The sequence below is a fragment of the Pterocles gutturalis genome, unplaced genomic scaffold, assembly GCF_000699245.1.
Source record: "Pterocles gutturalis isolate BGI_N339 unplaced genomic scaffold, ASM69924v1 scaffold13055, whole genome shotgun sequence".
Lineage (NCBI taxonomy): Eukaryota > Metazoa > Chordata > Aves > Pterocliformes > Pteroclidae > Pterocles > Pterocles gutturalis.
This window is the reverse complement of record NW_010138366.1, coordinates 1-27,766: the sequence shown is the minus strand read 5'-3', so window position 1 is coordinate 27,766 and position 27,766 is coordinate 1. Positions and strand designations below refer to the sequence as shown.

The following is a 27,766-nucleotide window of genomic DNA, read 5'->3' as shown; positions in this document are numbered from 1 at the left end:
ATGTCAGCCATATTGCCATTCACTCCACCAGTTGTGAAGAGACTTCTGGGGTGGAAAAAATCTGCTGGTGGCTCTGGAGGGGCTGGTGGTGGTGAGCAGAATGGTCAGGAGGAGAAGTGGTGTGAAAAAGCAGTGAAAAGCTTGGTCAAGAAGCTAAAGAAGACAGGACAGCTGGATGAGCTTGAGAAGGCAATTACCACTCAGAATTGCAATACCAAATGTGTGACTATACCAAGGTAAGTGCTGTTGTGTTTGAAGTTGTTACAACCACTTAAGAAGTTACTAAATGGGTGTTTAGGCTATCTTGTGAACAAATGACTAAAAAATCAGTTGCATGCTTTTGGTTCTTTAAAATCTGTTCTGGTTTTGTATAATGCTTGCTTACAACTGAATCACATGCTTTTGTAAAGTCACAATTTCTAATAATATCTTTACATTCCCGTTTTCATTACTACATAGATTCCAATTTGTATGTGTTCTGGTTATTCAGCGCTTAGTTTGTAGCACTGCCTTATGCTTTTATTTAATAACCCTGTCTGTAATTGGAGGGGCATACTTGAACCTACACTTCCACTTTAAAACAAACAAGCAAAAGACTCGTTTTTCCTTGGTCAACACTTCAGTCATTTAATTATTTTCAGTTGTATCTGGTATTTTCATTTCAACGATACAAGCTGCATCCATTGTCCCTTTTGAAGGGAAATTTTATCTTTGGAGGCAGGTTGTCTGAAGACTGGTTTATTTACTGTAATTATTATTTGTTACTGGTTAATGAAAGTGCTTTTTATTTAATAACTTGGAGTATTTCTAGAACTGCTCTTCTGCTCCTGATATGTGTATATATTTAGGTGAACAACTTGCATTCTATCCCTTTGACTTTCTCAACTTAATTCATAGCAACTGCTGTGCGAGAGGCAAGGGTTATGTTTGTAAGTATAACGCAGTCTGCTCTCGATTCATGTGGTACAGAAGTCCCGCTGAGGTGCCCGTATAAGCTCTTTATGTGCGACATAAGTATCAAATCACTTCACAGGTGTGTTTTTCTAGGAAAAAGTTAGAGGATCTTGGAACACAGGAATGTTCTGGGCATTTAGCCCCTCAACACTTAGAATAATTTCTAAGGGAGAGAAACTGCATCTGGTTTATGACCTTAATTTCTGTACTAGCACATTCATCCCAGCTACCTTTAAACTTTGTATTAATCGTAGAGCAAATGAGATTTGACTGGTGTCAGTAATGATTTCCGTATATCAAATGTGTTATAGCTGTTACCTGACAATGGTTTTAGCATTCTCTTTTAGATTTGACACAGCTTTCTGGGAAAATCACGAGTGTGCTGTGAATGAATGACTACTTTAATTCTCTTCTCTCTCTTTTCTGTTCACCTTTTATTTCTGATGCTGCCCTCTGCTTGTATTTTCTTCCCTAGTACAGCCTCAAAATTCTCTGGGCTTCCCTTCTGCTTTCTTCCTTTTGTTCTGGGTTTCCCTTTCCTTTCTTCCTTCTACTTGTTGTCTTGTATTTGAGTATCTCCTCCTGCTTGCATGACCTTTTGTGTTAAAGTAGTCATAGTAGATAATTCTTTAGAATATGAAGCACTGTTACACTCTGTCTAGCCTCCATGCTGTGACCAGCAATTCTTGCAGGGCTAGAATGTTCTCATCTTTTCTCTAGTCATCTCTTAAAAGAACTGGACCTAAGTTTTCCTTTTCTTGACTGCCTTAGGAGTGAGCTGGTAGCTAGAGAGCTCTTCTGGTGGTGTTGGCCATTATACAAGGTTTAATTTTTAACTAAGAAATGGCTTTGGTCTTAGGGGTGAGAGGATATCAGGGTTGCCGGCAGCGCTATACAGAATTCTGGAGTTTCAGTGTTGGCTGTTGGTCTATTGGTATTATTTCACTTTGACAGCAGTAGTCTGGGTTCCCAAGAAAGAACAAATGTCAACTCAGTACTGTAATGACTTCTGCAGAGTCTTGTTCTTGGATTTAGTAAGTTAATGAAACTGCTGCTTGAGACCCACTTTAATGAATGTCTTAAAGTTCTGCAGATCAGCAGGGATAAATAATTAAATGCTGAATTTGAAACTTTTTTTTTTCTTCCTAGTCGGCGGGAAGGTTGAGGTGCTAAGCTGCTGAGATGCAGTTCTGAAGTGACAGCTGGGCTGACTTTCCAAACGTTCTTCTACTTGGAAAGGGTTTTTGTGTTTGGCTGTGTTGTTTTTTTAAACTAGCTTTAGATTTAATTACTGATACTGTTTAACTCAATGTAAATATTGACAAGTGTTGTGGGATACTTATGTTTGTTACTGTTGCATTATTCCCTCAACAGAAGTTTCACTTGTGGTTTTACAAGTTTCTCATCCCCTTGGAGATTTACAGAGAGCTTGATACAGTGCTTAACTCTAGTACACTTTTCCATCATTGAAACTTAAACCAACAAAACACCTACAAGCATTTTGCAGAACTCAGAGCAGCTTGGATAAAAGTTGAATTAAATTGGCTCTTTGGAAATCTGCGTGTACTTTGTCATTGCTGCGATTAGGATTCTCTTTCTGCGCCGTTTGTCAAGGTGACTACGTATCAAGTGAGGCTTGATACTGCGTGGACGATGCAAAAGCTGCTCATGTGGTAATTAACACAACTTCTTACACAGACTAATAGGGGTTCCGAGAAAGCAGAAGCAAACAGATGGAGTGGGTGTTGGCATTGCACAGCGGGGGTGCTTAGCTCTTCATAAGTGGGTCAGTAATCTAGAGCAGAGGCTAAATAAGTACAGAGGTCCTTTTGACACTAGCGCTCTAAGTAATTTGGAGTTATCTTGCTGAATCCTCCCAGCAAGCCAGCAGGCTTCTAATCGCATAATCCGTGTGTATCCTGAAACTAAATGTTGGCACGTGAGTTCACTTTTCTAAAATACGTAATGAATTCGGTAGAATTTAAGGTCCCATCTTTATGCTCTCCCTTGCAGTTTTGACACAAATGGAGCTCAAGAAGCAGTCAGTGAAGAAACACAGCATAAGCATCCATTTTTATATGTCGTCTTCTAGTAGAGCAGTTTCCTCCTGATTAGAATGGATTGTTCTGTTCAGATAAATCCTGTGTATCTAGTGGTAGCTAAAATCCAAGCCTTTAACAAACCAAACCTTGCCAGGTAGTAAATAGCCAACTGGCATGTTCATAGTCTGTCTTCATTATTTAAGAAGTTATTTTAGTAGACAATACAGAGTATTGAAATCCGAAGTAGGGAAACACAAATCACTAGTTTCAGTATTCCACTATTTTGGCGTGATGAACTGTGTGGTTTTTCTGACTTGAAAAGAGAATAGATACGCTTCATGCTTTTTTCTTGCATCTTTTAAATAAAACTTACCAATGTATGGTTGCTTTTGTAAAATGCTTATTAATGTACAACTAATAATAGAGTTAGTTGGAGTGGGTTTGGGGTAATGTTAACTTGGGCTGTTATAGCTCCTGTATTTAAATTTAAAAAAAAAAAAATTGAGGGAAGGGAAGCATTGAGTTTAGACTCCTTTGTGTGATGTCTTATGTTCCTCTTGAGCACACATATCGGAAAACTAATGCAAAACTATGTCCTTCCTGAGCTGTAACTGGGTCCATCCGTATCACATGTTGAATTCTGCTTCCACGCCAACATTTGGGTAATGTGACAACCTTATCTTATATGAAGGATGAGTAGTAATGGACATGGCCTGCCTATGTGGAGTACTCCCCAGGTACTGCTGTCATCCTCACCTGTTGCACATCGTACCCCATTCACGCTTCCCCAGAAGATTCCATCTTTGCACCATGCTGTCGCTTACCTGTTGTTGAACCCACAGAGCACTGCTGTGTCTCATCTCCTTGCTGGCTGTTTCCCTGTTCTACTGCCGACACAATCTGCGCAATGTGATGCTGAACTGAGGTGTGTGAGATCACTCAATGTACAGGTGGATCTTTTTTTCTTCCAGTATGTGCAGGAGGATGAAGAGGAGATAGGTGCCCCCCACCAGTCTCAGCATCTCTAGCTTTCATTCATTTTAGCTTTGCGTAGTGAGTATAGCTTTTGTAGGCTATTTGTAGTTGGGAGGAAGGGGGCAGCTAAAAGATGCATCTATAACAGTATACCTCTATTTTCTCTTTCCAGATGTTTGTGTACTCATCTCAGTAATGTAGAAGGGTTTCATATAACATCAGACAGCTTCCTGATTGATAACTAACTTTCTTCTTAAACAGAAAACTTTTGTTGGCATTAATAGTAGTAGTTATATTACAGTTATTACATTAAAGTTGCTTTTGATACTGTGTATAGAACAGTACTGAACACTTGACTCTTAGCTTTAATGGGAGGTCCTGAGTTTCTGCAGAGGAGATAAATTTTGTCACTGCTATTGGAGAAAACTACAGCGCAAAAGCAAAGTGATGTTGAATGTTGATGAAAATCTGGCAGATTACTGGCTGAAGTAAGGTTTTAAGACCAACTTCCTGAAATCCTAGTTCAGAAATTTTTTGCTGAGGTGCTAGTACTATGCGAGTTCTTCTGAGTCTTGGGTGAAAAGCAGCAGGTTCTTCCAGTGCAGAGAGAAGGCTGATACTCCTGTTAAACGCTTGCTTACCAGCATTCTGTGCCATTAGAATTCTAGAAGGTATTATCTGAAAAATGTTTTCTCTTGCTTAACAGTTCAATATGTATGTTGAAAATATAGTCTTGTCTGTGCCCCCTGTCCTTCTTGCTTAACACGAGGATAGCATCCCTGTGCTGTGCTTCCTAGTTTTTAGAAGCTTATTTTTGCTTTGTTTTCGACAGCCTCCCAATTCTGAATTAAGTGAGAGAGATAGCAAGAGGGGCTCAAATCCTGCTGATGTTTTTTGAAGAGTGTAGCTGATCTGTGGAATTTACAGTCAGCTTCTGAGGCACCTGGCTTCTGCTTCAAGTAGGAGATGAATTCTTCATTTTTGACCAGAGACAAAGAAACCCTACAAAGGGTCCCATGGTTTTGGGAATGTGGAAGATTATGAGGGAGTGTTGGGAGTGCAAAGTAGACAGCTGCAAGTGAAGTGGTTGGTTGGCACTGAAATTAGGAGCTCCTTACTGACCAACTTCACTAACACTGGTGTTTCTTTGAGCTTTTTAGGATGAAGTAGTGATATTTTAAATCTATAGCTGTTGCATATCTTTCACTTCAGCCAATAGTGAAGGCTGGTAACTTTTAAAACTGTTTTCATAGAATGAATCACACCCTGATTATCCTGGGGAAATAGTGCAATGGTGGTTGGTGTTTAAGCATTGCGTTCATTCTTTTCAATACTTTTTCCTCTAAGCAAGTAAAATGCAGTAGTATATACTGAATGCTTCTGAAGGCTCTAATGGTTTTGGATATTTTTTGTGAAGCAAAAATCTACGTGTGCAAGAGTTCTTCCATGTGACTTCTGAGCCTAAAAGGCTGTTCCTCATGTTAAAGTGACTAATACTACTGACGCTCTATTTCTTTTCTTATACTTGCTTACACTGTCCAGGAAATAAATCGAGTATATCTTAATTTTTTTATTTTGAATTACTGGTGTATTCTTTAAGGATTCAGATACTTAAAGCTATGGAATCTGGTGGAAGTTCATCATGCACATGAAGGCAAGACCATCTGACATGGTCAAAGTTCTCTAAAGAAGCTATGAATTTCTTTATTATGCCCTTTCTTCATTTTCTGCAGTGAGTTCGCACTATGGATAAGATAAGCAGCCTGGGCATAGCTTTCACTACATATTAAAATTGTTTTCTGAAGGATGGCTCTCTTTATGAGTTACTATGAGCCTCCATACATGGAACTCCTTAGTGCTGATCAAAGTGTCTACAAAGGAGTTAACAACAGAAGTAAACTGGGCAAAGACCTGCCTAAAGATTTGTCAACTGGCTTGGAACTGCTGTTTGAGAGCAAACAAATCTTTTAAAATTATGATATTTTATGCTTTTTTCTTCACATAATTGAGTAAAAAGTGATTTCTAGTTTAGGTGTAAAGGGCGCAGTTTTTATTGAGTATAACCTGTTCTACCAGTTAGCACATTTTTTTGAATTCTTTGGGAATATTTGTCAGGAAAGTGATCACATAGCTGCATACAGTAACCTAGTTTTAGGGATGCTTTTGATCACCCATAGGGCAGGGCTGTCAAGCTAATGTGACTTCTAGAATAGATTGTTTTCAAGCTTTAAGATCTTTCCCTGAACTAGGTTACTTCAGAGGATAGCAGTACAGAAATTCCTTTGTTCCTTCTCAGGTTAAAGCCATAGGAGATGGGAGATTTCAACAATCACACTGTGTGTGTGTGTGTGGAGGCGGGAAGACTCCTCTGGAAACTGTTTTAGGAGAGTTCCCAACATCTGCTGCTAAACTATGAGGCAGTTATCTAAGCGGACAACAGCAGACCGTTTGGCAGAGTAGGTCCTAAAATAACATCATTATGAAGAAAGAGGTGAAGTTTGTTTTCCCAGAAACAGAAATTGTCACTCTCTGTTAGTTTGTAGCAGAGCTGGGATAATTCACTGTTCAAATTGGGGATGGACACTGATTCCTAATACCTGTCTCACAAGTTGAGAACTGCTGTGTATAAAGAACATCCTCAAACCTGTATTTCAGTCTGGATGCATCCATGTAAATGTAAATTGGTTCTATAAATGTTTGAAGACTATAGTTGAACATCTTAACCTTTCAAAAATAAGTATAGATGTTTAAGACGGTACATCTGAATACACTAAAGCACTATTTTTATTGCTGAGATTACAGGAAGAGCATGCTTGGAAATTGTTGATAAGCTGACTTCTTTTTCTCATGACAGGATTATAGAGGATGAAGCAGAGCCCACTCTTCTCTTGTTGGAATTTCAATAAAAATAATACTTTAGACCAAAGCCAAAGAGATCTTTCCTGGAAGTATGGCAAGAGAAGGCTGAGATTTTGGGGAGTGTTGGCTACGATTAGCTTCAAAATCCCCTGATCCTCCTTGTGATAGCTGGTGCTGTGAAGACTTCGGGTGTATTCACTGGAAGGGTGTAGCAGGAGGATCAAATTGCCCCTGCGCTTCTCAGTCTCGTAATTATGGTGAGACTTGAATGTTGTCTCTACATTCTCTGTAAAAGACTGAAGGAAGCTCTTGGTGCTTTCTAAGTGTGTCGTGCCATGCTCTGGTTTCTGCAGGGCAATAAGGACAGAACGCTGGTGTGCTTTGCAGCAGCTTCCTGTTGTATGTGACATCTCTTCATCTCAAGTTGGCCTCGTGCGTATGTACTCCTCCGGCAGCTTGCTTTTTAGCTTCCTGACTTCCTCTTAGTAAGTGGTGGTGTGCAGCCTGAATTTCAAGCCTAGAAAACAGCTGGCCAGGTGGGTAGAGTCCATCTGTGTTGCCTGAACATGAAATGTGAAAAGGTGATCCTGCAAAAGAGAGTCTGTTGTTGCTGAAAGTGGTGAGTGCAATGTAGCTAGCTGACTTTCGGGGTGTTTTTCCTGACATTTTGCAGTGTCTTATAATCTGTGAGAGTTTATTTCAGTGGTTTTTACCATGACGGCTTTCAACTCGTCCATGTTGTGTAGCACTGTGTCATGCTGTCTGGATTAGCGTGCAGAGAGAGAATGAGAGTGATCTGAGAGATTGTGCTAATTTCCTCTGAGCTTTTCTCAGAGCTGGGGTGGCAGAAGCTGGCACCTGGTTTTCCAAGACCATTTCCTGCTCAAAAATACATGGGCCCAGCAATTGGTAGTTTCTAAATGTTCAGGATGGTGTGGTTGTAGACAAAAGAATGCTTGCCCTAGTTAGATGAGTGTAAAACGACATGTTCAAACTGTAGGTTGCAGAACACCTTTAGATGCTGGATGGATGAATAATGGGAAATAAGAATTCATGCCAAGTTTGACTTCAAGTCTCTGGAAAACTTTATTTCCAAACTTGAAGTAAGCAATCAGTAAGATAGTGATGGTGACACTACCTGCATCTGTTTGAAAACTAATCTCATACATTTCCTTGAACTACAGAACTATGTTAAAAGTTAGTTTAGTTGATGTTTTATCATAAAACTAAACTTAAAAATAGGATAACTGAAGATCTGGTGGCTGTTTGCAAGTTTCTTAATTTCTTTTAAGCTGGTGGAATGAAAATAAGGTGGCTCAGACCAGCTGAAAAAAAGGATCGTGTGTAAATATCAATTTGTCTGGCATTAATATTCCCAATTTATATATATATAGATTTATAAATGCTACTCGGGGAAGGAGCTGGATAACTACACAACATCTACAGCATCTTGTAATATTGATGTCATCCTGAAAAAGAAGCCTTAGAGTATTAAACAAAGAAATGTAGACCTGCTAGTTTTAAGCTCGTGCAATTCAGGAAACCATGTGACTTACCCACAAAATTTGTTGCGGAGTTGGTATGCCAAGCAGAAAGTATTGAATGGCATTTGAGGTAGGTCAACATGTACAAAAATAAATGTGCCAGATAATTAGCCAATAGCAAAATGCTGCTTAGTTCAGACGAGCTTGCCTCTCGAGTTGGGAGGAAAAATTGTGGAATTTTGGGGACTGTGTTGTATACTAACTGGAACACTGGATAAATTCTTGGGATGTGGATTCTGGCCTTGGCTCTGCTGCTTTTTCCCTTGTGACCTTACAGGTTTCTAATTTGCTGTCATTTTTCGGTGTATGTATTGAAATGAATTTTTGTAAGGCATATGATAATGCCGCCTCCTCACCTCGCTGGTGTAAGCTGTATTATTTGTTTAATAAGTGTACATTTAAGGCATTGTTCCCATTGGAATATCAGTGATGTGGAAAGCAAATTTGTGGGTGATAAGTTGTCAGAATTTGTGAAAATTCTTTATCTTCAAGTTACTGTTGCTCCTTGTTAGGACTGCCTTAATGGTAAGAAGCAGGAAGAGTCAGAATCAAAAATAAGTGTTGAATTTTTCTTGATTTTTACATGCCATTATTTGTTTGTCAGGTTAGCAACTGTTGCTGGGGCTGTTGAATTTTAAGCAAATAAAAAATAGCTACTTGTGATTACTTCAGTGACTTACCTGCTCTGTGGACCCTGATACAAAGCTCTAGGAAGAATATTGTCTGTATCTGACACTTCATGCTACGATTAGGAACACATGTGGTCACTCAGAAAAGCTGTGTTCTGTTGTTGATTTTGATCCCCAAATTATCTCATAAATAGTACTTATTTTCCCTCTAATAGATGAATCAGGGCTTTAGTCAGCCCAAATCAATGCTGAAGTATTTCCTGGCTTGCTGTGGTGCTCTGTCTTTATACCAGGTCAGCTATTCAGTGTGGCGAAGATTCCTCAATATATTCTCCTTTTGTAGAAGTCAGCCAATTTCATTTTCTTAGTACTGTAACAAGCACCTGAGCGCTGTTTTTACTAGTGTGAATGTTTTATGACAACTAGAGCAATTTTACAGGAAAAACTCGTGTAGCTCAGGCTGTTAGTCTAATGAAGAATTTATAGCATAAACAACATACTGCAGTTCTCTTACTGCTGCAGTTTTGAACACAAATAGCTAGTTAACAGGTTCCCTACTGATTTAATCCTGTTTGTAAGCTACACCTGCTAATTTAATAATGTCTTGTTTACTACTTGTTTCTATTCACTTACTCCGACTTGGTTGCAGTGCTGATTGGTGGGAAAACTTCTAAAATTTACTGTATACAATGCCGTAGTCTCATCATGAACAGCTTTCGTTGGCTTCTGTCATGCTACATTGTTTGGAGCAGACCAGCAGGATACAAGAGAACAATCGGGAGCTGGAGTAAGTTCACATCTCGCTGCATATGCTTCAAAATTGGCAGAAGAACAATGAAATTGGGGAAATCCCCTTGGACAAGTGCTGCGCAGTAATCTGACTTCAGCATTTGTTCAGAAAAGATCCTCCAGATTGTGGCTTTTTATTTCTAAACATACAAGCAAGTTTCAATTGGTCGAGAATTGAAAGCTTTCATTCGGAGTCTTTGCATGTAATTGTAGGTAAACTGGCCATTTCTTTGGATGCTTGGATTCTCTTTTCTAAGGGACAGGATACAGAGAAGCCTGAAGCAAAAGAAGGAAACTCTGAATTTTGCTTAAATGCAGATTTTCCAAGTTACTTTTGAGTTGAATCGATGAGTTACATCCCAGAACTGTTCTTTACTTCCTCTTAGTTTTGTGGGAGGCTTCAAGTCAAGTTCCTCTGTAGGTATTTGAAATCATTTTAACTTGTGCTGTAGTTTTGACATTTGGAATGAAGAATGTGGAATCTTTCAGCTTTGCGGCATGGAAAGTTGTGTTTTAGATTATGTTTGACTCTTGGGTGTTTGGTTGAAAAAGCCTTTTCTCTTCAGTAGATAAGTCCAATGTTGATTTCAGAGACTCCAGCTAGAGTTTCCAGGAACACCTTCTGAACCTTGCTGTGTTTGTGTAAGCCTGCGTCAGCGCGGCCTCCAGTCACCAAAACTTATTGAGAGTTCTTTACTGGCTTTCTGTAATAAATCTCTCCTTCTGTTATAGTGGGAGGAACTTGAATATAAACCTAAGGGCCATATCAGAGAAAGCATTCCGGTGTGTTCATTTTACTGAATTCCAGAAAGCTAAGATGAAAATAACTTGAGTTCTTTAGTATCTAAATTTTACGTGTCTTGCAGTGAGAAGCCACGTAACAGTTTGCTTGAATGCTGGTGTTCCTCAGGCCTTTGAAACTCATCTTTTTGGCTGCAGTAGAACAGAGAGCAGCGCAAGTGCCACCTCAGCAGAGGGCAGATGGTGGTAGATCAGGGCCAACTCCTGTTAGGTGGAGTGGAGAAAAAAAACTGTTGGATGTCCTGGGAAAGTGCTTTAACTGTTAAGCAATTGCATGTGAGGCAAGAGTGCTCGTGGGCATCATCTTTGTATGTGTGTTGTGTTCTGGGTGTGGATCGTGAGCAAGATGTCCAAGACTTCAGAACTTGTCTGGGATCTTAATGCATCCTTTCTGTCTAGCTTTAGGCAGCGAAGCTCAGAAAATAGATTTTGTTTCTTGTTTTAAGGGTGTCCCCTGGATACTCAGATTTTCTGTCAATAGTATCTAATATGAGGTCTCATTCTGTTCTGAGGAGAGCAGAGGCCTGTAGTTAGGCACCTTAAGTTACTTTCTTTTGATTTTTGCCCTTGCTAAGCACATAAGGCAATATAATACCTCAGCAAACGCACTAAGTTAATTTAAAAAATAAAATACTACTTTCTTGTACCTGAATATTGAAACTCTTCAAGCCTTTTTGTGTCTTCCTTGCTAGTTGTGAATTTTCTTTAGTATTTCTCATAAAATATGGGCATTGCTGTGACTCAAGGTAATGTCATTGTCGGACTTAATTTTGGTTATTTACCTATTTATCAAGACAATACAACTGGCACTGCACAAGTAGCATTCAGTTCCCTTCCTCAATGTGTTGCTTGGGGACGCTTTCACTGTGGCTCAAACCTTAACTTCATTTGAAATATCTTAAAGGAAACACTGCATGCCTTAGTTATATAGTACTTGATGTTTCTTTGACTTTTCGTATCCTTTAGAGATAATCTCTTGTTTGGCACATGGATCAAGTTCAATGTATTCTCAGTTACACCACTTTTCTGCTAGGTATGCGTGGCTTGGGCTGGAACAGGTCATTCTGGGTGTAGTGGCTTCCCTGCATTGAGCACTTCACATTATACATCCTGTGTTCATTTGTCTTCCTGGGTTTTTTGAGATGGGTGTGTAATTTGTAGAGGAAGCTGTCTAGAGGCAGCTTCAGTTTGAAATGAGGTATTAAAAGATCCTGGAACTTGTTCTAAGAGTAATCTTTTTGCCAAGTTAGCGTGTTTTTCAAAGAATGTGGACAAGATTAATGTTTTGCAGAGCTGATCCCTCCCCCTCACTACTCCAAATACCCACTAGTTTGAGAAGGTTAATGAAAATGTCACATCTTTCTTCAGCTGTCCCTCAGTTGCAAACCAGCCCACTCATGCAGTAGCATCAGCTGCTCACCCACTTGGAGGATGACGGACTACCTGAGAAAAATTATTTGATTTAGCCCTTGGTACCTGTACTGTTAGCTTGTGGGAAAAGCTTTCACCGCACCTACTATGACCACTAGTGGTTAGAGAACTTAAGATAAAGGCCATTTTTGTAATATCTGTCTGGTGCTAGTCCTGAAATGTGTATGCTGAGCTCTGTTTGTGTCTTTTGAAAGTATGATCTTCTGTGAGATGTCTGCTGTTAACCAAGCAAATTGTTGTGGATGGGTCAGCCAGTATTGCAATGGATGTGTCTTCCTGTAAAGATACTTTGATACTTCTGATTCTGTTTAGGTCTGTCAAAGATGATCCAGAGTGTTTATCTGTGAAATTGCATTGAATGTCATCTTAACCCACTGGGTGATATTGCTTACTAATACAAAACAGAAGAAAAGAAAACAGAAAAAATAAAAGGTAACCACGTGGTGTGCAGTGACATTGAGATGAATCTGTTAGGTTCCTCATTCCTTATATAGCTTGGAAGTAAAAGAAAGGTATTTAACAGCTTGACAGTTGCTCCTGGTCTGGAAGACCATGCTTATCTGTCTCTTTAGTTGGAGCATTTCAGTGGTAGTTTACATATTCGAAAGGAATTGCTTGGTCAGCTGTTTTCTCATAGGCATGGTATAATGAGAGTAGAGGCAGACGGTGATTTCTCAGCTAGGCTGAGTTGCTGAACATACTTGCTTCGTAGTTGCCTGCTAAATGACGTGATGCAACATCTCACTAGCTACCCAGACCTCTGATTCTTTTCTTAAATGAATGGTTTTTTGGAGCGTGTGTTTCTGGTTATACTTCCTTTACTGCAGTAATAGAGTTCTGATCCTTGATTTGTTTCAGGAGGTGATGGTCTTTTGTTCTCTGGAAAGCTTTTTGTCAGAATGTCCAAAGATATTTTCAGATGTGATGTTCTCAAATGAAATACAGATAAGTTATCTTAAACATTAGTTCACTCTGGCACATAATGAACAAGGTACTTCCAGCTATGGGAGTTTGAAACTTGCAAATTTCTATCTCAGTTGAAGTATTTACATTTCTGAAGGTACTGTGAGAAACTCCAAAATAATACAGCAACCAGAAAACTTTTATTTGATATAATATTGTAACAAATGAAAACAGTGTAGGAATTCAAAGTTATTTTGAAAATGCCATCTTAAAGTTCAAACATCCCCATCCTCAGACCTTGTGGGTCCACGTGAGTCTTCCCCTCCCCCCCGCTTCCCAACTGGTTGGTCTCTGAGGAGCTGCCATTGTGTGAATGCTGTTGGACACTTGTCGTCCTCACTCGAGGCAGGGCATCCAGAAGTCACTGGCTTTGGGTTTTTTTGAACATGTGATTGGGAGGGAGGAGATCTGTACTGTGGTTCATCTTATCTCCAGTAAGACTGCTTCAGAGTTCGAGATACAAATTGCAGCTGCTGAAAGCTGTGGTCTTATGTTGAGAGCAGGGAACTGTAGGGCAAGTTTCTCAACAAAGCTGTTAGCTCATGATTTCCACAGGCTGCTTTTGCATGCTCCCTGTCTTCAGTCTGAGCAAAAAAAACTTGTGGCCAGCTCCCTGCTGACTCTTGAGTGAGGCCGAGCTGTCTTTTCTCGGTCTTGAACACCATCTCTGTGCTGTTCGACCTTGCCATTTAGAAGCTTACAAGTTTGCAGGCTGTCCTCCACCTGATTTTAAATGGAGAGTAAAGACTCCTCGATAGGATCTGTGTCTGAACAGACCATATGGACAGCAGGAAAAGAAATAAATATTTTACTTCTGCTTGGTTTCCATGGCATCCTGGAAAAATTGCTCTGGAACTTTGAGGTGTTATCCTTCTAGCATCCAGAGAAAAATAAAGGTAATCCTGATTGTTCTTGGCTGCTTTATTTTGTCTGACAGCCCTGGGCTGGCATGTCAGGATTTGGGAGAAGGGAGGAGGATAAAGTGCTTTGAAGAGGCCCGCCTTATATCTGTATTTTTGCCTTTGTAGGCAGTTTGTTGTGCATGTGACCAGGAAGAAGTGTGCTTTTAGAAAAGGCAACAGAAGGATGTACTGTTCATCAGGGTGACTTGTTGGCCTGGCTCTCTGCAGAACTGGAAGAAACTAGCTTCTGACCCTGAAATCAGCAGTGGGTGGCTCAGATGTTAGGCTGTAACAGAGTATCTTTTGTACCTCACCTTCCACTTTTGTGTCCCCTGTGGACATCCTTAAAGTTTAAGCTGAAGTAAATGGGAGTTGTTCAATGACTTTTTTCTTTTCCCACAGTGGTAGAGAGGTTAATTGTATCCTGTGCCTCCTGCTTTTCTGGCTATTTTGATGTGTTAATTTTTCTTTTAGCATACATCCATTTATAAGGAAGGTTACTTAAGTAATTTTCCTCAGTTCAGATGCTGCATTTGGTATTTGATGTAATGATTTTGAATGTACTGTATAAAATTCTATGTAAACTTTCTTTGTAAAAGGGTTCTAATTATGAGAAGTTGTGTAATGGTTCCTGGTTTATGTTCCACTAACTATGTCCATACATAAACATTTCTTTCTTGGATGTAGTATGTCCTGGATGTGTAGGTGGGAAGGAGGGAGGCAGGGAGAGAAGGGACAGTTACTGTTTTGAGCAAGTGGTCTGTGTTGTGTATGCTTGGGGGGAAAAAAAAAATAAATCTGCTTTTGGATTCTGGGGGAGAGCTAAAACCAAGCTTTTTGTCTTGTGTATATAAGACCAATTGCTTAAATAAATCGAGGGGACTGGAGGCACTGGGGGAAGCACTCATAACTGTGGGAGCTGAGTGCCCCAGCTGCCAGTTTTACTATTGTTTTGTTGAGTTTGTGCTGAGAGAGAAACCTGTGCTTTCAGTTCTGTAAGAACTTCTTTGCTGGAATCCAGGGTTCTTATAGACATTACATAATATCCTTTTCCTAGACTTAACATGCTCTGGTTTTCCTTTGAAGAATGGGAGGAGAATCTGTTAGCAAACTGACTGCCCACCTGTACTTACAACATGTGTAAATATCCATTTACTCTGGTTGCTTAATACTTCGCTTTAACAGAACCATCTTCAGGGCCTGGTTTTCTCCCTCAGTGTCTGACAGAATCGTCTCCGTGGACAAATCTTGTCTAGCTCCTCTCAAGTGCCACTGCGATCTCTCTAAATAATTTTTAAGAAGAATTCACGCCTGTGCTTTTTATTCAGCATTGATCAAGGTATTACCTCATCCCTCTAGCAGGTGCGTAGAAGAAAAATCATTATTCACACTGAATCACCGAATCTTTACATTTTCTGCTGTAAGAAAATGAGATCAGGACCTCTGTGTTACTTAACATGGAATGAACTGCTGTAGCTTGGAGTCGTGCCATTTGATGAATGTGCGTGCCTGGTTATGTACATTTTAGTTAGTAGATGACATTTTGTCCCTGTAATATGGGATGATGGAGATGCAAGTAAAAAGCTTGGACAATTCTGCAGGGATGCAAAATGATGGAGGCTTCAAAGAGGAGTAGGGCAGAAATCTCATGAAAGTAACTGAACATTTGCATTGTTATTGCAGATCTCTTTAATGTTTTCAAAGTGAGCATAGTGCAAATAACCTTTTCCCTGCCACACCCAGTGTGGAGAAGATAAACCATGAGCAACATACATTTTGGTAGTTGAGACACTTAGGCCAGCCAGACTACATTTTACAGTAAGCTTTTGTTCATACAGGTAGCTGACTTTGCAAATACAGGTAGTGTAATTGGGATTGCTACTTGTACATAGACATTTCAGACTGTAGTAGGGAGAAATGCTAATTGCCAGTTTATAGAAAGGACTGTCAAGTCAGAATATAAAAACAGCTACACATATTTTCATTTGAAACCCAGAATTACGGAAACCATGATCAGGCAGATTTGGTAGGAATTGTCGTCTGTGCTGAATACAATAGTGTATGTAAGCTCATGAACTTTTTTAATTGCTGACTTTGTTCCATCTGCATTACACCTAAGCCTTTCAAATCAGTCTTTCCTGTTCCTGTTGTCTTTGAGACTCTCTCTGAGCTACTTCCGAAGGTTTGGTATATCTCCCTCACAGCTATTCTTGATCCCCAGTTGCATCAGGAACAGGGTAACTGGTATGAGAAGAAGGATTCTGTTCTTTCATCCATCAATTAATTGATCTTTTTCTCAAAGTTAGTGTCGGTGGAGTATAATGGAGAGTCTCTATGCTCAGTATGTTGCTGTGTGAAGTCTTGGATCTAAGATCTTACATAGCAAGATTATTTTTTTTTTAAGTTAGTATGCAGGGTACAGATCTTCAGTCTTCAGACCTTAATCTATTTTCTCAGGCAAATTTTATGGAAACAGCTATGAGCAATGTTAAAGTAATGGCATTTCTCCATTTGTTAGGAAAAAATGTGATCCCATAAGTCTAGTGGCCATTTCTTACTGCTCTAACTCTATTTTGGATAGCTTGGTGTAGCTCTTGAAGCAAATCCTGCACCTCTTTTCTGCTCCCTTGACAAAATATCACTCAAGGTGGTGAGTCCTGTGACTGTTAGGCTTGTATAAAGGTGTTTGTGTGTCTGTGCAAAGTAACTTGTCTAGTTCAAGTGAAAACATGATCTTTTCTGGTTTTTTAGCATTTTTTCTTGTTTAGTCTGTGAGGGAAAACAAATGTCAAATGCTCGCATCTGTGGGAAGACTTTGCATGAGAATTCTAGAATCTGAAAACTAAATTCTTGTCTCCCTTTTTAAAATGGATAAATGGGGTACTGTGACAGTTTATTGAAATTATTTTTCATTTCAGTCGCAGCTCCAGCACTGCAAATGCCTCAGAAAAGGTAGGGGCAGACAAATTGGATTCAGTAGAAGAAAGGCTCATGATTATAAGACACAGGAGAAAGACAAATAGAGAAGATTGCCTTGAACATGGACTTGCAAACTTGTTAGTGGCTGTAGATTCTGAAAGATATGAGAGATTCAGGAAAAATGTTAGAGATTCGTTGTAATACTTCACAAATAAGCAAGTTAAAAGTCCAAGACCATTCTGTAATGATTCCTGTATAATGTGGGCTTTGACTAGGTGATGCAATTTGCATTTCAGGTTTTATTTGTGATCTTTCTAGTGCTACCACTTCAGGGAGAGAGGAGGCTGTCAACTGAACTCTGTGCCTTCTAGCTCCTTTAGATCTCTTCTGCTTCTTTGCAAGACTTTGAAGAAGAAAGTGGAATTGCAGTTCTATATAAATTGTGACAACATTTAACAACTTCTGTAATAGAGTTTCTGGTACTTGATATGTAAATATCTTTGAAGTGGTTCTGCCTACTTTCATCTGATTTTGCAAGCACTTGGTTTAGTCCAAAAAATACCCGGAGCATGCAGCATTGCCAATACTGTAAATAGTGTTAGTGATGAGATAGTTGCTTTGTTCTCTTGGTAAAAACTGGTAATGACTTCATAGTGGCAACAACCTGAAATATACAGATACCACCCTGAGCATCTGTGTGACAGTTCTGGTGCAGGTAGGGTACTGCTTAAATCTCTGCTGGCTTTAAGTTCTTTCAGCTCTAGCCTCAAATAAAACAGTATTTCTACAAAACAGGGTATTATTGATGACTGAGATAGTTTGTGCCATTGATGCTGATTGGGAACATCATCCATGATATATGTAGTCTAGGCAATACAAATATTTTTTGGTTGCCTTTGATGTTTAGGTTTTTCCTGTGTTCACATTTTTTCTTGTGTGTGTCAATATTTTCTGTCTTACTAAAGAGAGGCAGTTTTGGCACTTTGTTGCAAAATTGTGAAGCATTGCTACAGCTCTTCGCTGTTTAGGTAATTTCTTGCCCAGAGTAGGTTTTTTTTTTTTGGAACTCAGATTTTCCTGTTAGAGGAAATGATGAAATGGAAGAAGTGAAGGCATACTGTGTGCTGTTGCATGCTGATAGCCACATTAAAAATTCTTCTTGCCAAAATTGTACAGTATCAGCTGAGATGCTGCTTTTTACAAGCAGATGAAAAATGAGGTTGAAACACCAGCTCTTACAACCCTTTGCACTTAGGGAAAGGCTCTGACGAAAGTAGCTTTGATTCCAACCGTTAATAACTTGTCTGACCCTTTCTTCACCACATCAGTCTTCTGGTCAGTCCCAAGATAGGAATTGTGGGACTGAGTTGTCCCAGGTTTAGCATGTAGGAGCTTAACCGCATGTCTGCTAGACCTTGATTGTTCCCTAAAAATCCCTGGGTCTCAAAGGGTAGTTGTTATTCCTTGCAAGTATCCTTTGAGCATTTCTCTAGGAAAGTTTTTCTTTTGTTAGAACTTCAAAACACCTGGGAAGCAGAGACAATTTGATGCTTTGTATCTGTGAAGTCCCTTATAATAAATTCACTTATTTTGTGAGGTCTGCAAAAGCAGCAATCTTGTATTCAAGCAAGCTTGCTCTGGGAGTGCTAGAGGCCACAGAACATGGTGATTTGCTAATGTAAGATAGTGTTGAAAAGATAAAAATATTAGCTTTTGTATAGTTGACCTCGTTTCTGTCAACAGACAAATTGTTTTGAGAACAGCAATGAAAATGCTCCTTGGAATGAAAGTGTCAGCTCTGGTGGGAGGAAGTATATTAGCTTTAAGCTTGTATTTTGGAGTATATTTAAGTGCTGTCTACACAGGAAGGATTTAAGAACAGCTTGGATGCAGGAGCCAAATTATATTTTGGAAACAATGATGGCTTACCGGTGCTGTAGTATACAGTGAATTTAAAACAAAACAAAACAAAAAAAGTCCGTTTGGTAAAACATAAAACCCAAAGTGTGCTTCTAGACTTTGGTTTGAGGGCAGTCTGCTTTCTAAAGGTGAAATTGTGATATGTCTTGGCTGCCTCCCTCTTAATAAATTAAATGTGCCTGGGAATGTTCCCAGGCACTGTGGCCAACTGGCTCAGGACTGTCTTGTCCGTACTCTTAAATTCTTAGCTACCAGGGCAGGGTGGCTTCATCTGAACTGCCCAGCGCGAGTGTTCCCGATGGCATGCCGACTCACAAACCTGGGAATTGTGTGGGAGAACACTAATTGGCACAGCCCAGCGCTGGGGAATGTCCTAGCTGCTTTCTAGCATACGTGATCATGTTCCAGGGCCTGGGAATGTTTCCAGACGAGATTTCACTTAGGAGTACAGATGTTAGTCCTTGATTCTTCTAAATTCTTAATGGACTAAAGCATAGAAGGACTCTTCACACCACAGGAGGCTTAGGAACCTTCAGGAAGGTGGATTTAGGAGAGAATGCCTCCTATTTATTTTAGGGCAGTAATTCTGTACTACTAAAAAGTTTGTACCTCCTGTGTCCATTTTAGATTGTTTTAGTGGTTGTTTAAACATGTTTCAGAATGCAGTCACTTTCTTTTGAGCCACTGCCTTTCTGGGATGAGTAGGAGTGTGTGCCCTCCGTCAGGCTATTGCTTGCGTATGAATGAACGTACTGTGGCCTTTCGTGGAAGTGCTGTGTATGAAATATGCTTTTTGTGATTGGGAGGAATTTCATTCTGATTTGGTGTGCGTGTGCGTGAAAATTAAGAGCCCTAGTTTACTGTCTGGAGGAAGTGGTGGGAGAATCTTAGATCTTTTAGGCAGTGGGTCTTTTATCTGAGCAGGGGAGAGGGGTGGACCACTTTATTTCCTCAGGTGTTTCTTCTAGTAAACAGTAAAAGCAGTGTTGAGCTGTATTGATCATACAGGATGATGTCCTGCAGGCTTTTCAGTGGTTGGTTCTGGATTACTGGAGTTGAAGTATAGTCCTAATGAAGCGGAAAGACTCCACAACTCGTGAAAGTTGTGCAGTAGGTATGTAGTTTATTCAGCGCTGAGACGCATGGGGGATAGCTCCACCAAAGACATGCGCGCCTTTTCGCAAAACCTATCCCTCTATTTATTCCCCAAAATGTTGCGTATGCATTAAGTTTCGTAATCCATCCGCTCATATTAATTACCCAGCCCCGCTTCGTATTCTAATGAGCTAAAGAGTCCTTCTGCGCCTGCGCAGTGCTGCCTGGGGGTCGTCCGGTGGTCCACAGGATGAAGTAAATGAGTCTTCATCGGAGCTGAACTTCTCACCTCCTGGTCTCTTGGTCTCAGTCCAAAGAACCAGGCCGGTTCCCAGCTTGTTTAGAGGCCGAGCAGCCCTCCCTATCTCCGTGGCCTTGCAGGTGTTGTATTCTCTCCTCTCGTTTGGGTTAGCAGTTCCTCCCCCATCAGCACAGCTTTGATCCTCTCATCCTGTCTGCGCAAGCACGGCAAACGTTCATCATATACTGTCCGAACAGCTATTCTCAATTAGTTATTCTTTCGATCCCTTTTAACTTTAAACCCCCCCCGTCCCACTAATGTAGATGAGCCAGTAAAACTTTGATACTAATTCCACCTCTGAGCAGACATATATCCTGGAAGACAGCATATCATGTAAGCTGCTGAATATTGGAGCAGTTTTGCTCTAACTGATCACTTTTCCTGTACCTCCTGGCCTGCCCTCCCTCCATGGTGTCCTGAGTTCCATTGCAAGCTGTTGCTCTGTCAGACAGTCACTTCAGGATACTCTTTGTCTTTTTGGAGGTTATGGCGTATGCTGTCAGCTTTGATAGTTTGAATATTTTTCAAGAGAAGAGGTTAGCAATATAAAATACTGTTCCTGTTCATTGTGCTTTGTCAGGGGCTATGAAACTTTACTTTTGCATGTGTTATCTTAAAAGTTTTGAGCAGCAACTACGTGGCATGTCACATTTACACCAGAGATGCACCCCACAATTTTGGGAACGTGTAATCTGTGTGACAGCATTGGCTTTGGAACACTGCTTTGGATAATTTGGATAAAATCCATTGCTTAAAGGTAGTAAGCTGTCAGAGCTGACTGTGTCAATTAATATGCAGCAGGCTTTGTGGCTGCTGATTGTTCTTCTAATTTCATGTGCGTGATGATCTGTCTTACCAGCAGTAGCAGTGCATATTTAAGGACACAGCACAGCGCAGGGATGCTCCCTGGTGTCCCACAGGCTGATTGTGTGTCTTCAGGGCGACTGTTTTGGTCCTTGCACAGCTTCTGGCAGCTCACTGTCCTGGAGGCATTTTAGGAATATGAAAAAGAGAGATTACAGATGCAGGGATGGTCGGTATCCCTCTTCTGCTCACTCTGTTTCTGGAGAGCTGTGATGCTGCCTGTGACTGAGATGGGTGGAACTTGTTCAGGACAGTTGGCTTCTTTGAAGAGCTGGATGTGTGTCAGAGAGTGAGCCTGTATGTGTAGTGCTCTGCTGCTCTCTACTAGACAAAAAGTCATCTAGTACAAGATTTTAGTGTGTCCATAATCAGTAAAATGTCAAAGCTGTGTTTTATTTACCATTTCTATTTGTGATAAATGCAGGCTGCTGCCCAACATGACACACTCGCTCCTCCTTTGTACTATTTGTGTAGCTCCACAGCGAACAGAAGAATTTATCTGGATGAAAATTAATTCCCAAGACATTAATTTTCAGCCACGTATGTTCTGTGATCAGATAGCCATTTCCTTGATTTGGGTTGCTGCTCAATTGCATGGACATTTCAGCCTCCCTGAAATGGCATTAGGACAGGCAAGAAGGGGACAGGAACCATTTGTTCCCTTTGTCAGTAGCCCTCCCTTCTGTTTTAAGTCACCGTGGAATTGAGGTGGTTGTCAGCCCTGAAAGTGGTTTTAAGTACAGTGCTGTTATCTCTGCTCTTTTGTTTCATAGCACTAATGAGTTTTCCCTGTGTAGGGAGGAGAAATAAAAATACCTGCCTCACTTCTCTTCCCTTGAGCACTCAAGCCAAACTTGTGAGTCTATCAGCTAAGCTTAGTAGTTTAAATTGCAACACTTATATTTAAAACGAGGAGTTGCATGAACTTGGATTCTTTTTGTTGCAACTTTTTAGAGGCTATTACCTTCAGCCCATGCTCTTTTCTTGCTTTGCCTAAACCTGCTGCTGCTTTTAGTTTGTGTCTACCACTGGAGGTTCCTTTTTCTTTTTCTGATCTTGTCATTGAACCAGTTTGGTAAAGAATTAGTTGTCTCTCCTTTCCTCCTGCTTGATTTAGCAATTAAAGGTTTTATTTTTCTATAGTTAAGTCTTAAAATACTGTACTGAAAAACTCTGTTAAACATTCTGTGGTTTGTATAAAGTGGAAAAGAACATTTAGTTATTTAACCAAGGAGTACAGAAAGCAATGAGAAGTATCAGCTACAACGTGCTTTTCTTCCAGAGTCTGAATTCTACTTTTTTTGGCAATTAGTATGTACATGGAAAATGAGATTAATGCTTATGTGGTGGTACCTGAAAGTTTTAGATTGTCGTGTTCGGTTTCAGCTGCACGTGGCCTTTGTGTGAAGTCTTAGGAAAGCTTATGTTTAAAAACAAACAAAACCAAGACACCCAACCCAGAAACTACATTAAAACTGAATTTTGTTAAGAGCTAGGCTGAGGAAGTTTTGCCTGTTTTAAGGAACATTAATACAAAATACAACTGTATTGACTACTGCAAACCAGAGAACTTGTTCACCTTTTAAAAACATTATCATTTAGCTTGAATCACGTGTTCCATTTTGATAGCCTCCTTCATATAGAAAATATAGCATGAAAAACCAGTTTAAATGCAAGTCTAATGATGCTCTATCTTCTATGTGAAAGGAAGTATTCTGTGCATTTTTCCATGTTTGACATCATGGTGTTTTGAATAACCATGTTCCATATTCATATCAATTTTTTTGTTTTTTTTGTTTGTTTTCAATTTATGCACAGCACTTGCTCTGAAATTTGGGGACTGAGTACACCAAACACGATAGATCAGTGGGATACAACAGGCCTTTACAGCTTCTCTGAACAAACCAGGTGAATATTCTGCCCTCTCTCGCATCATAGAAATCTTGTGGGAGGGATTGGCTTTGGAGGGTCTGTAATGGGATGCTTTAGCCGTCAGACAGACAAAAAATGCTTCCTAGGGCTCTCATGGTACAGCATTTAAAAAATATTTGCTTGCCAGTGTAGAAATCCGAGTGTTCTCAGCTGATGTTTTGACCAATGAAACTCTAATTCTGGAATATTCCTTTTTTCATGCCAGTGCTATGGAAAGAATGGGAAGACTTGTTAAATGCAAGCTCTAATGTGATTTGGTATTTTTATTAACAAAGTTGGGATACTTAGTTCTTTACACCTAATCTTACAAAGTGTTTAAACTGCTTTGTATGCCACAAGCTTTCTGTTAAATCTTGCTAATTGGCTCAGATACCAGCTACTAAAGAATTGTTTGTAAATTCTTCGGTAGTTAATGGTGGGCAAATTCTAAACAGGGTCTTTATTTTTTTCATGTCACATTACTTGAGTTGTGTATTGAGGTTTGTCTCCCATCCCATAACAATCATGAACATCTGCATTTGTGTAAACATATGCAGCCTGTCTTAAAACTAGCAAAACATTTTCAGCTGGTAGCAAGGCAGATGAAAGTCAAGAAGATAAACTGTACAGCCCTTAAAAAGATGTGCATTCATGCTTCTTGCATTACAGTTATACTGCCGTGTGGATCACTTGGGCAGCTGACTGCTTATAGGCTTATTTGTTAGTCGTGTGGGAATTCTTAAGCTTAAAGCCGTAAAGCATCCATGCCACAGCAAAGCCTTGAGGTTTAGGAGTAGAAGGGACTATTAAGTGCGTGATTTTTTTTTTTTAAATTTATTATTTTTTTTTTTTAACAACTGTCTTCTGCATTTTAAAAAAATATATATATATGAAGCAATCATCCTAAATACTTGGTTGAAGGTGAAGTGGCTCTTTAATGAACTCTAAATTCACTGGCAATAATTTGAGCAGATAAAAAATAAGTTAAGACACTGCTTGATACCATTTTTATCACATTTGAAGCCTTTTAACAAGAGTATAAATGTTACTAACGGTGTCAGTCTGCTGAATTCTGAGAATAAACAAGCTACCCATCCCATGTGTGTACACAGTTGCTTGAGTGATGTAAGAGACAGCATGCAGTCTGTAAATCCTTCTCAACATCTTTCCTGTCTAGATCTCTCGATGGCCGTCTACAGGTATCTCATCGTAAAGGATTACCGCATGTTATTTACTGTCGTTTGTGGCGCTGGCCAGATCTTCACAGTCACCATGAACTCAAAGCAATCGAAAACTGTGAATATGCTTTTAATCTTAAAAAGGATGAAGTATGTGTAAACCCTTACCACTACCAGAGAGTGGAGACACCAGGTAGGAAGACTGCTTCTATCTGTATGTACTCGTTCAGCATAATGTTTTAAATGAAAAATAGAGAAAGATGATTCTTCTCTTGCCTGAAGTACAAGATTCTTAGAGATACAGCTGTTGAGAATACCATCCCCTGAAAGCTTTTAATAGTAAAGTTATTGAAAAATCTTTACAAATGTGTTTAATTCCCCCATAAACACTTCTAGTACTGCTAGCAGTTTCCAGCTGGCAAAGGTACAGTCCAGGCTGAAATGGAGAATAGAGATGACTTACCTTTGCTAATGTGGAATAGTCTTACTCAAGAGATGCTTTGGGAATATGATTCCTCTAGTAACTAGCAGTATAATTGCAATATTAGCAGTACTGCGAGTCAGAAATTTTCAGAACGTGTTAATAAATTGTTAGATGCTTTAGATGTTTTTTTTTTTCCCTTTAGCTTGCAGAAGTGTGTATTTTGAGGGTCTTACTAATGCTTTGAATTTTCCTTTTCCAGTCTTGCCTCCCGTACTAGTGCCACGCCACACAGAGATTCTAACGGAGCTTCCGCCTCTTGATGACTATACCCATTCCATTCCTGAAAACACTAACTTTCCAGCTGGAATTGAACCACAGAGCAATTACATACCAGGTATTTTCTTTGCTCCCAGCACAAACAGTACACTTAACATTGTGTCCCTGGTAATTTCATCCTCCTATAGTGATCAAATTGATTCAAAGATACACCAATAAATTAAATCTAGTAGATTTCATGTATTAATTCCATTGGAAGTAACCTGAACGGTGTTGCTCGCTGAATGTGCTTCTGCGTGAAACCACGCTGTTGTGGTTTCACAATTGCTTCCTTGGTTTCAGTAGCTAATTTAAGATTCAAAATGCTAATGAGTACAAAGTAGACCTTCACCTTCTGTTTTAAGCCTGTTTTACAAACATACAGGGTTGCCAAATGTATTGGAGGTTGAGTAGTAAACTGCTGCTCAATCTTATCATGTGTAACGTGTGAAGAAAACTTCAAGTTGCAAAACAGTGACTTAAAAAGTGTTTTGGTTTGTACTTCACAATCGTTCAAGGTCTGCTTGGTGTATTTGTTACTCTTGTGTGCATACAGTTTTGTCTTTTTAGTATGAGATAACAATATTGAACTCTGAAAGAATTCTTTACCTCTTCCCCACCCCAAAACAAATCCCAAGACTAATCTGCTCCAGTGCCCCTGAAAGCCGTACTGAAACATAAAATCAGTGACCTTTGTTTCCTGCCCCAACGTCCTGTTTCCTGTCTCTTCTGGAAGTTGCCTGGAGTGTAAAACCAAGCAAAGCTGAAGTTTTCTTATAAATGTTTAATGCAGCTATGTTACGAGGAAGCTGAAAATTCAGATTTGGACTCTTGAAGAATAAGATGACTGCCTTAAAACTCAAATATGTGCAATGTACAAATTGTGTCTAGGTGTCTTAAACAGGATGTTGCTTGTGTTTTCTTTAAATGTATCAAGAATTGAAAAAGAAGTTTCAATTAATTTATCTTATCTGTTTAATTTGTGCCACATTTGTTGCCACCTAGGGACAGCAGATCTTTAAAGAGCAATTTAAGGTGCTAGGAGTTGGTGTTGCTTTCTTAACTTACATATACTTTATTGACTCAATCTGAGGGCTTTTGATAGCATTTGTAAACAACTTACTGGAAAGCCACCGTTTGAAAAATCCAGTGCTATGGAAAGGAGCTAAAGCAACGAGGTAGTTATTTGCAGGAAGTCTGTTCAAGGTGATTGTGGGTGTTCACATGATCTTCCAATGTTTATGCAGCTAACCACACCTTGCCTCCTTCTCTTTCTCCTTTTGTATTCATATCATGGCATCTTATTTTCTTTGACCTTGCTAACTTAATCTTGAATGCTTAGCTAGGTTCTGATAAGTCTTGTGTGTCTTGACAGCCTGCTTCAGAGAACTGCTTTCTTTAGCAGACTAACAGCTGTAGTAGTTTTGTGCCACAATTCCGTCCCAGTGCTTGGTCTACAGGGTCTCTCAGCTGTAGGTCTACCTACAGCTGAGAAGATGGTGATTGTGAAGGTGCAGGATGGCTTTTTGGGGCTCTGTTCCCTTTCACGTTACGGATGCGCTGAGCTATGTTGTCCAAATTTCTGGCAGTGTTCAAGCTCTGCTCAGGTTTTTTAATGCTGCACTTGAGCATTTATTTCCAGCTGTGGTGGTGCTCAACCTCTGACCTTATAACAATATTAATAGCACTAGGTGGAGGAATTCTTCGCTGTTAAGACAGAGACTAGATATGGAAAATAATCTGTGCCAAAGAGCCTAGATTAGCAACTGGAAACAGGAGGCGTGGGTTGGATTGGAAATGGGTTTTGGCCTTTTACCTTGGCTGTGGGCTTAATTATAACGAATGTTTTGAAGATGGGTGGAGTCCACTTCATCACAATGAACTCTATAAAAATGTTCAAAATAGGTATGATTTTTGTCATACTTCTTGCTAGTAAAGATTTCCCTTAATCTTCCTTTTAAATTCTCCTGTAAATTTTGTCATATCTGTAGCACACTAGTTGTACAGAATGAACCAAAGATACAATTCTTTCTGTTCGTTTTTATTTAATCAACTGATTTAATCTAGTTTCCTCTTGCTGACTTCCTTTTGGTCTAACTATATTGCTGTACATCTCACGCATAATATTTTATATAATTTCATTTTAATTCTGAAGAAAAAGGCTTTATCTTTAAATTTCTGCTGTTTGGTAATAATGGAATTAAATATGTTTAATCTCTCAGATATCTCAGAGACAATTCTAAGGTGATTGTAGAGATAGTTAGCTTCAAACACTTTCACTAAAGAAATCCAGGTTTTGCCTTTAAGATATAGAAAAAGACATTTGCCCAGTTCAAAGAAAATTATTTCCTGAAAGGCAGTTGGTTAACTCATTGTCTGGATTACAGAGTACATTTTGAAGGGAGAAAAGGAACAACCATAGTCTCCTGGGTTTTGAAGGTATTTTTGTGGAATTAGACACAGTTTCTAGTATCAGAATTCTTCAAACTTGTTTCTGGATTTAATTTGGTCTGTGAAACTCTGTCTTTGAAGAAAGCTAGTTAAAAGAAGAGATGATCATTTTAATAGAACTTGGAAGTAATAATAATAAAGATAATAGAGCTTGTGCAGTGTAACTAGTTAGATAAGGTAGTCATCATTAATGAGTGAGATCAACTGTTGGGTATTGAAGAAAAACAGATTTGGGGACTGAACTGAAAAATAACCTTTAAATCTAGCAGCATCTAGAAGGCGTGGGAGGCCATCTGATTTGGTGGTTATACTACATAAAGACATTTCACTTCTTTTTGGTAGAAGTCACCAGATGGTTTTTTTTCCATTTGTAATTCTCCTAAATGTTGCTCACAATTGCAAAATTGTTACTCATTGTAGTGAAAGTATCTTGTCTTAGATGGAATAAACAAGGATTATCTGTTAATTATGTAATTATATAATTATATAATATATATGA

At 39.5% G+C, this 27,766-nt stretch overlaps 1 protein-coding gene across 1 annotated transcript; it reads left to right on the top strand.

The window, feature by feature from the left end:
- LOC104460695 (mothers against decapentaplegic homolog 2) lies at window positions 1–24,895 on the top strand (the record flags this gene model as incomplete). Its single annotated transcript, XM_010082976.1, has 4 exons — window positions 1–236; window positions 22,807–22,896; window positions 24,077–24,270; window positions 24,761–24,895. Coding segments are annotated over exons 1-4 (655 nt in total), but the record flags the coding sequence as incomplete, so codon positions are not given.
- Window positions 24,896–27,766: the final 2,871 nt, after the last annotated feature.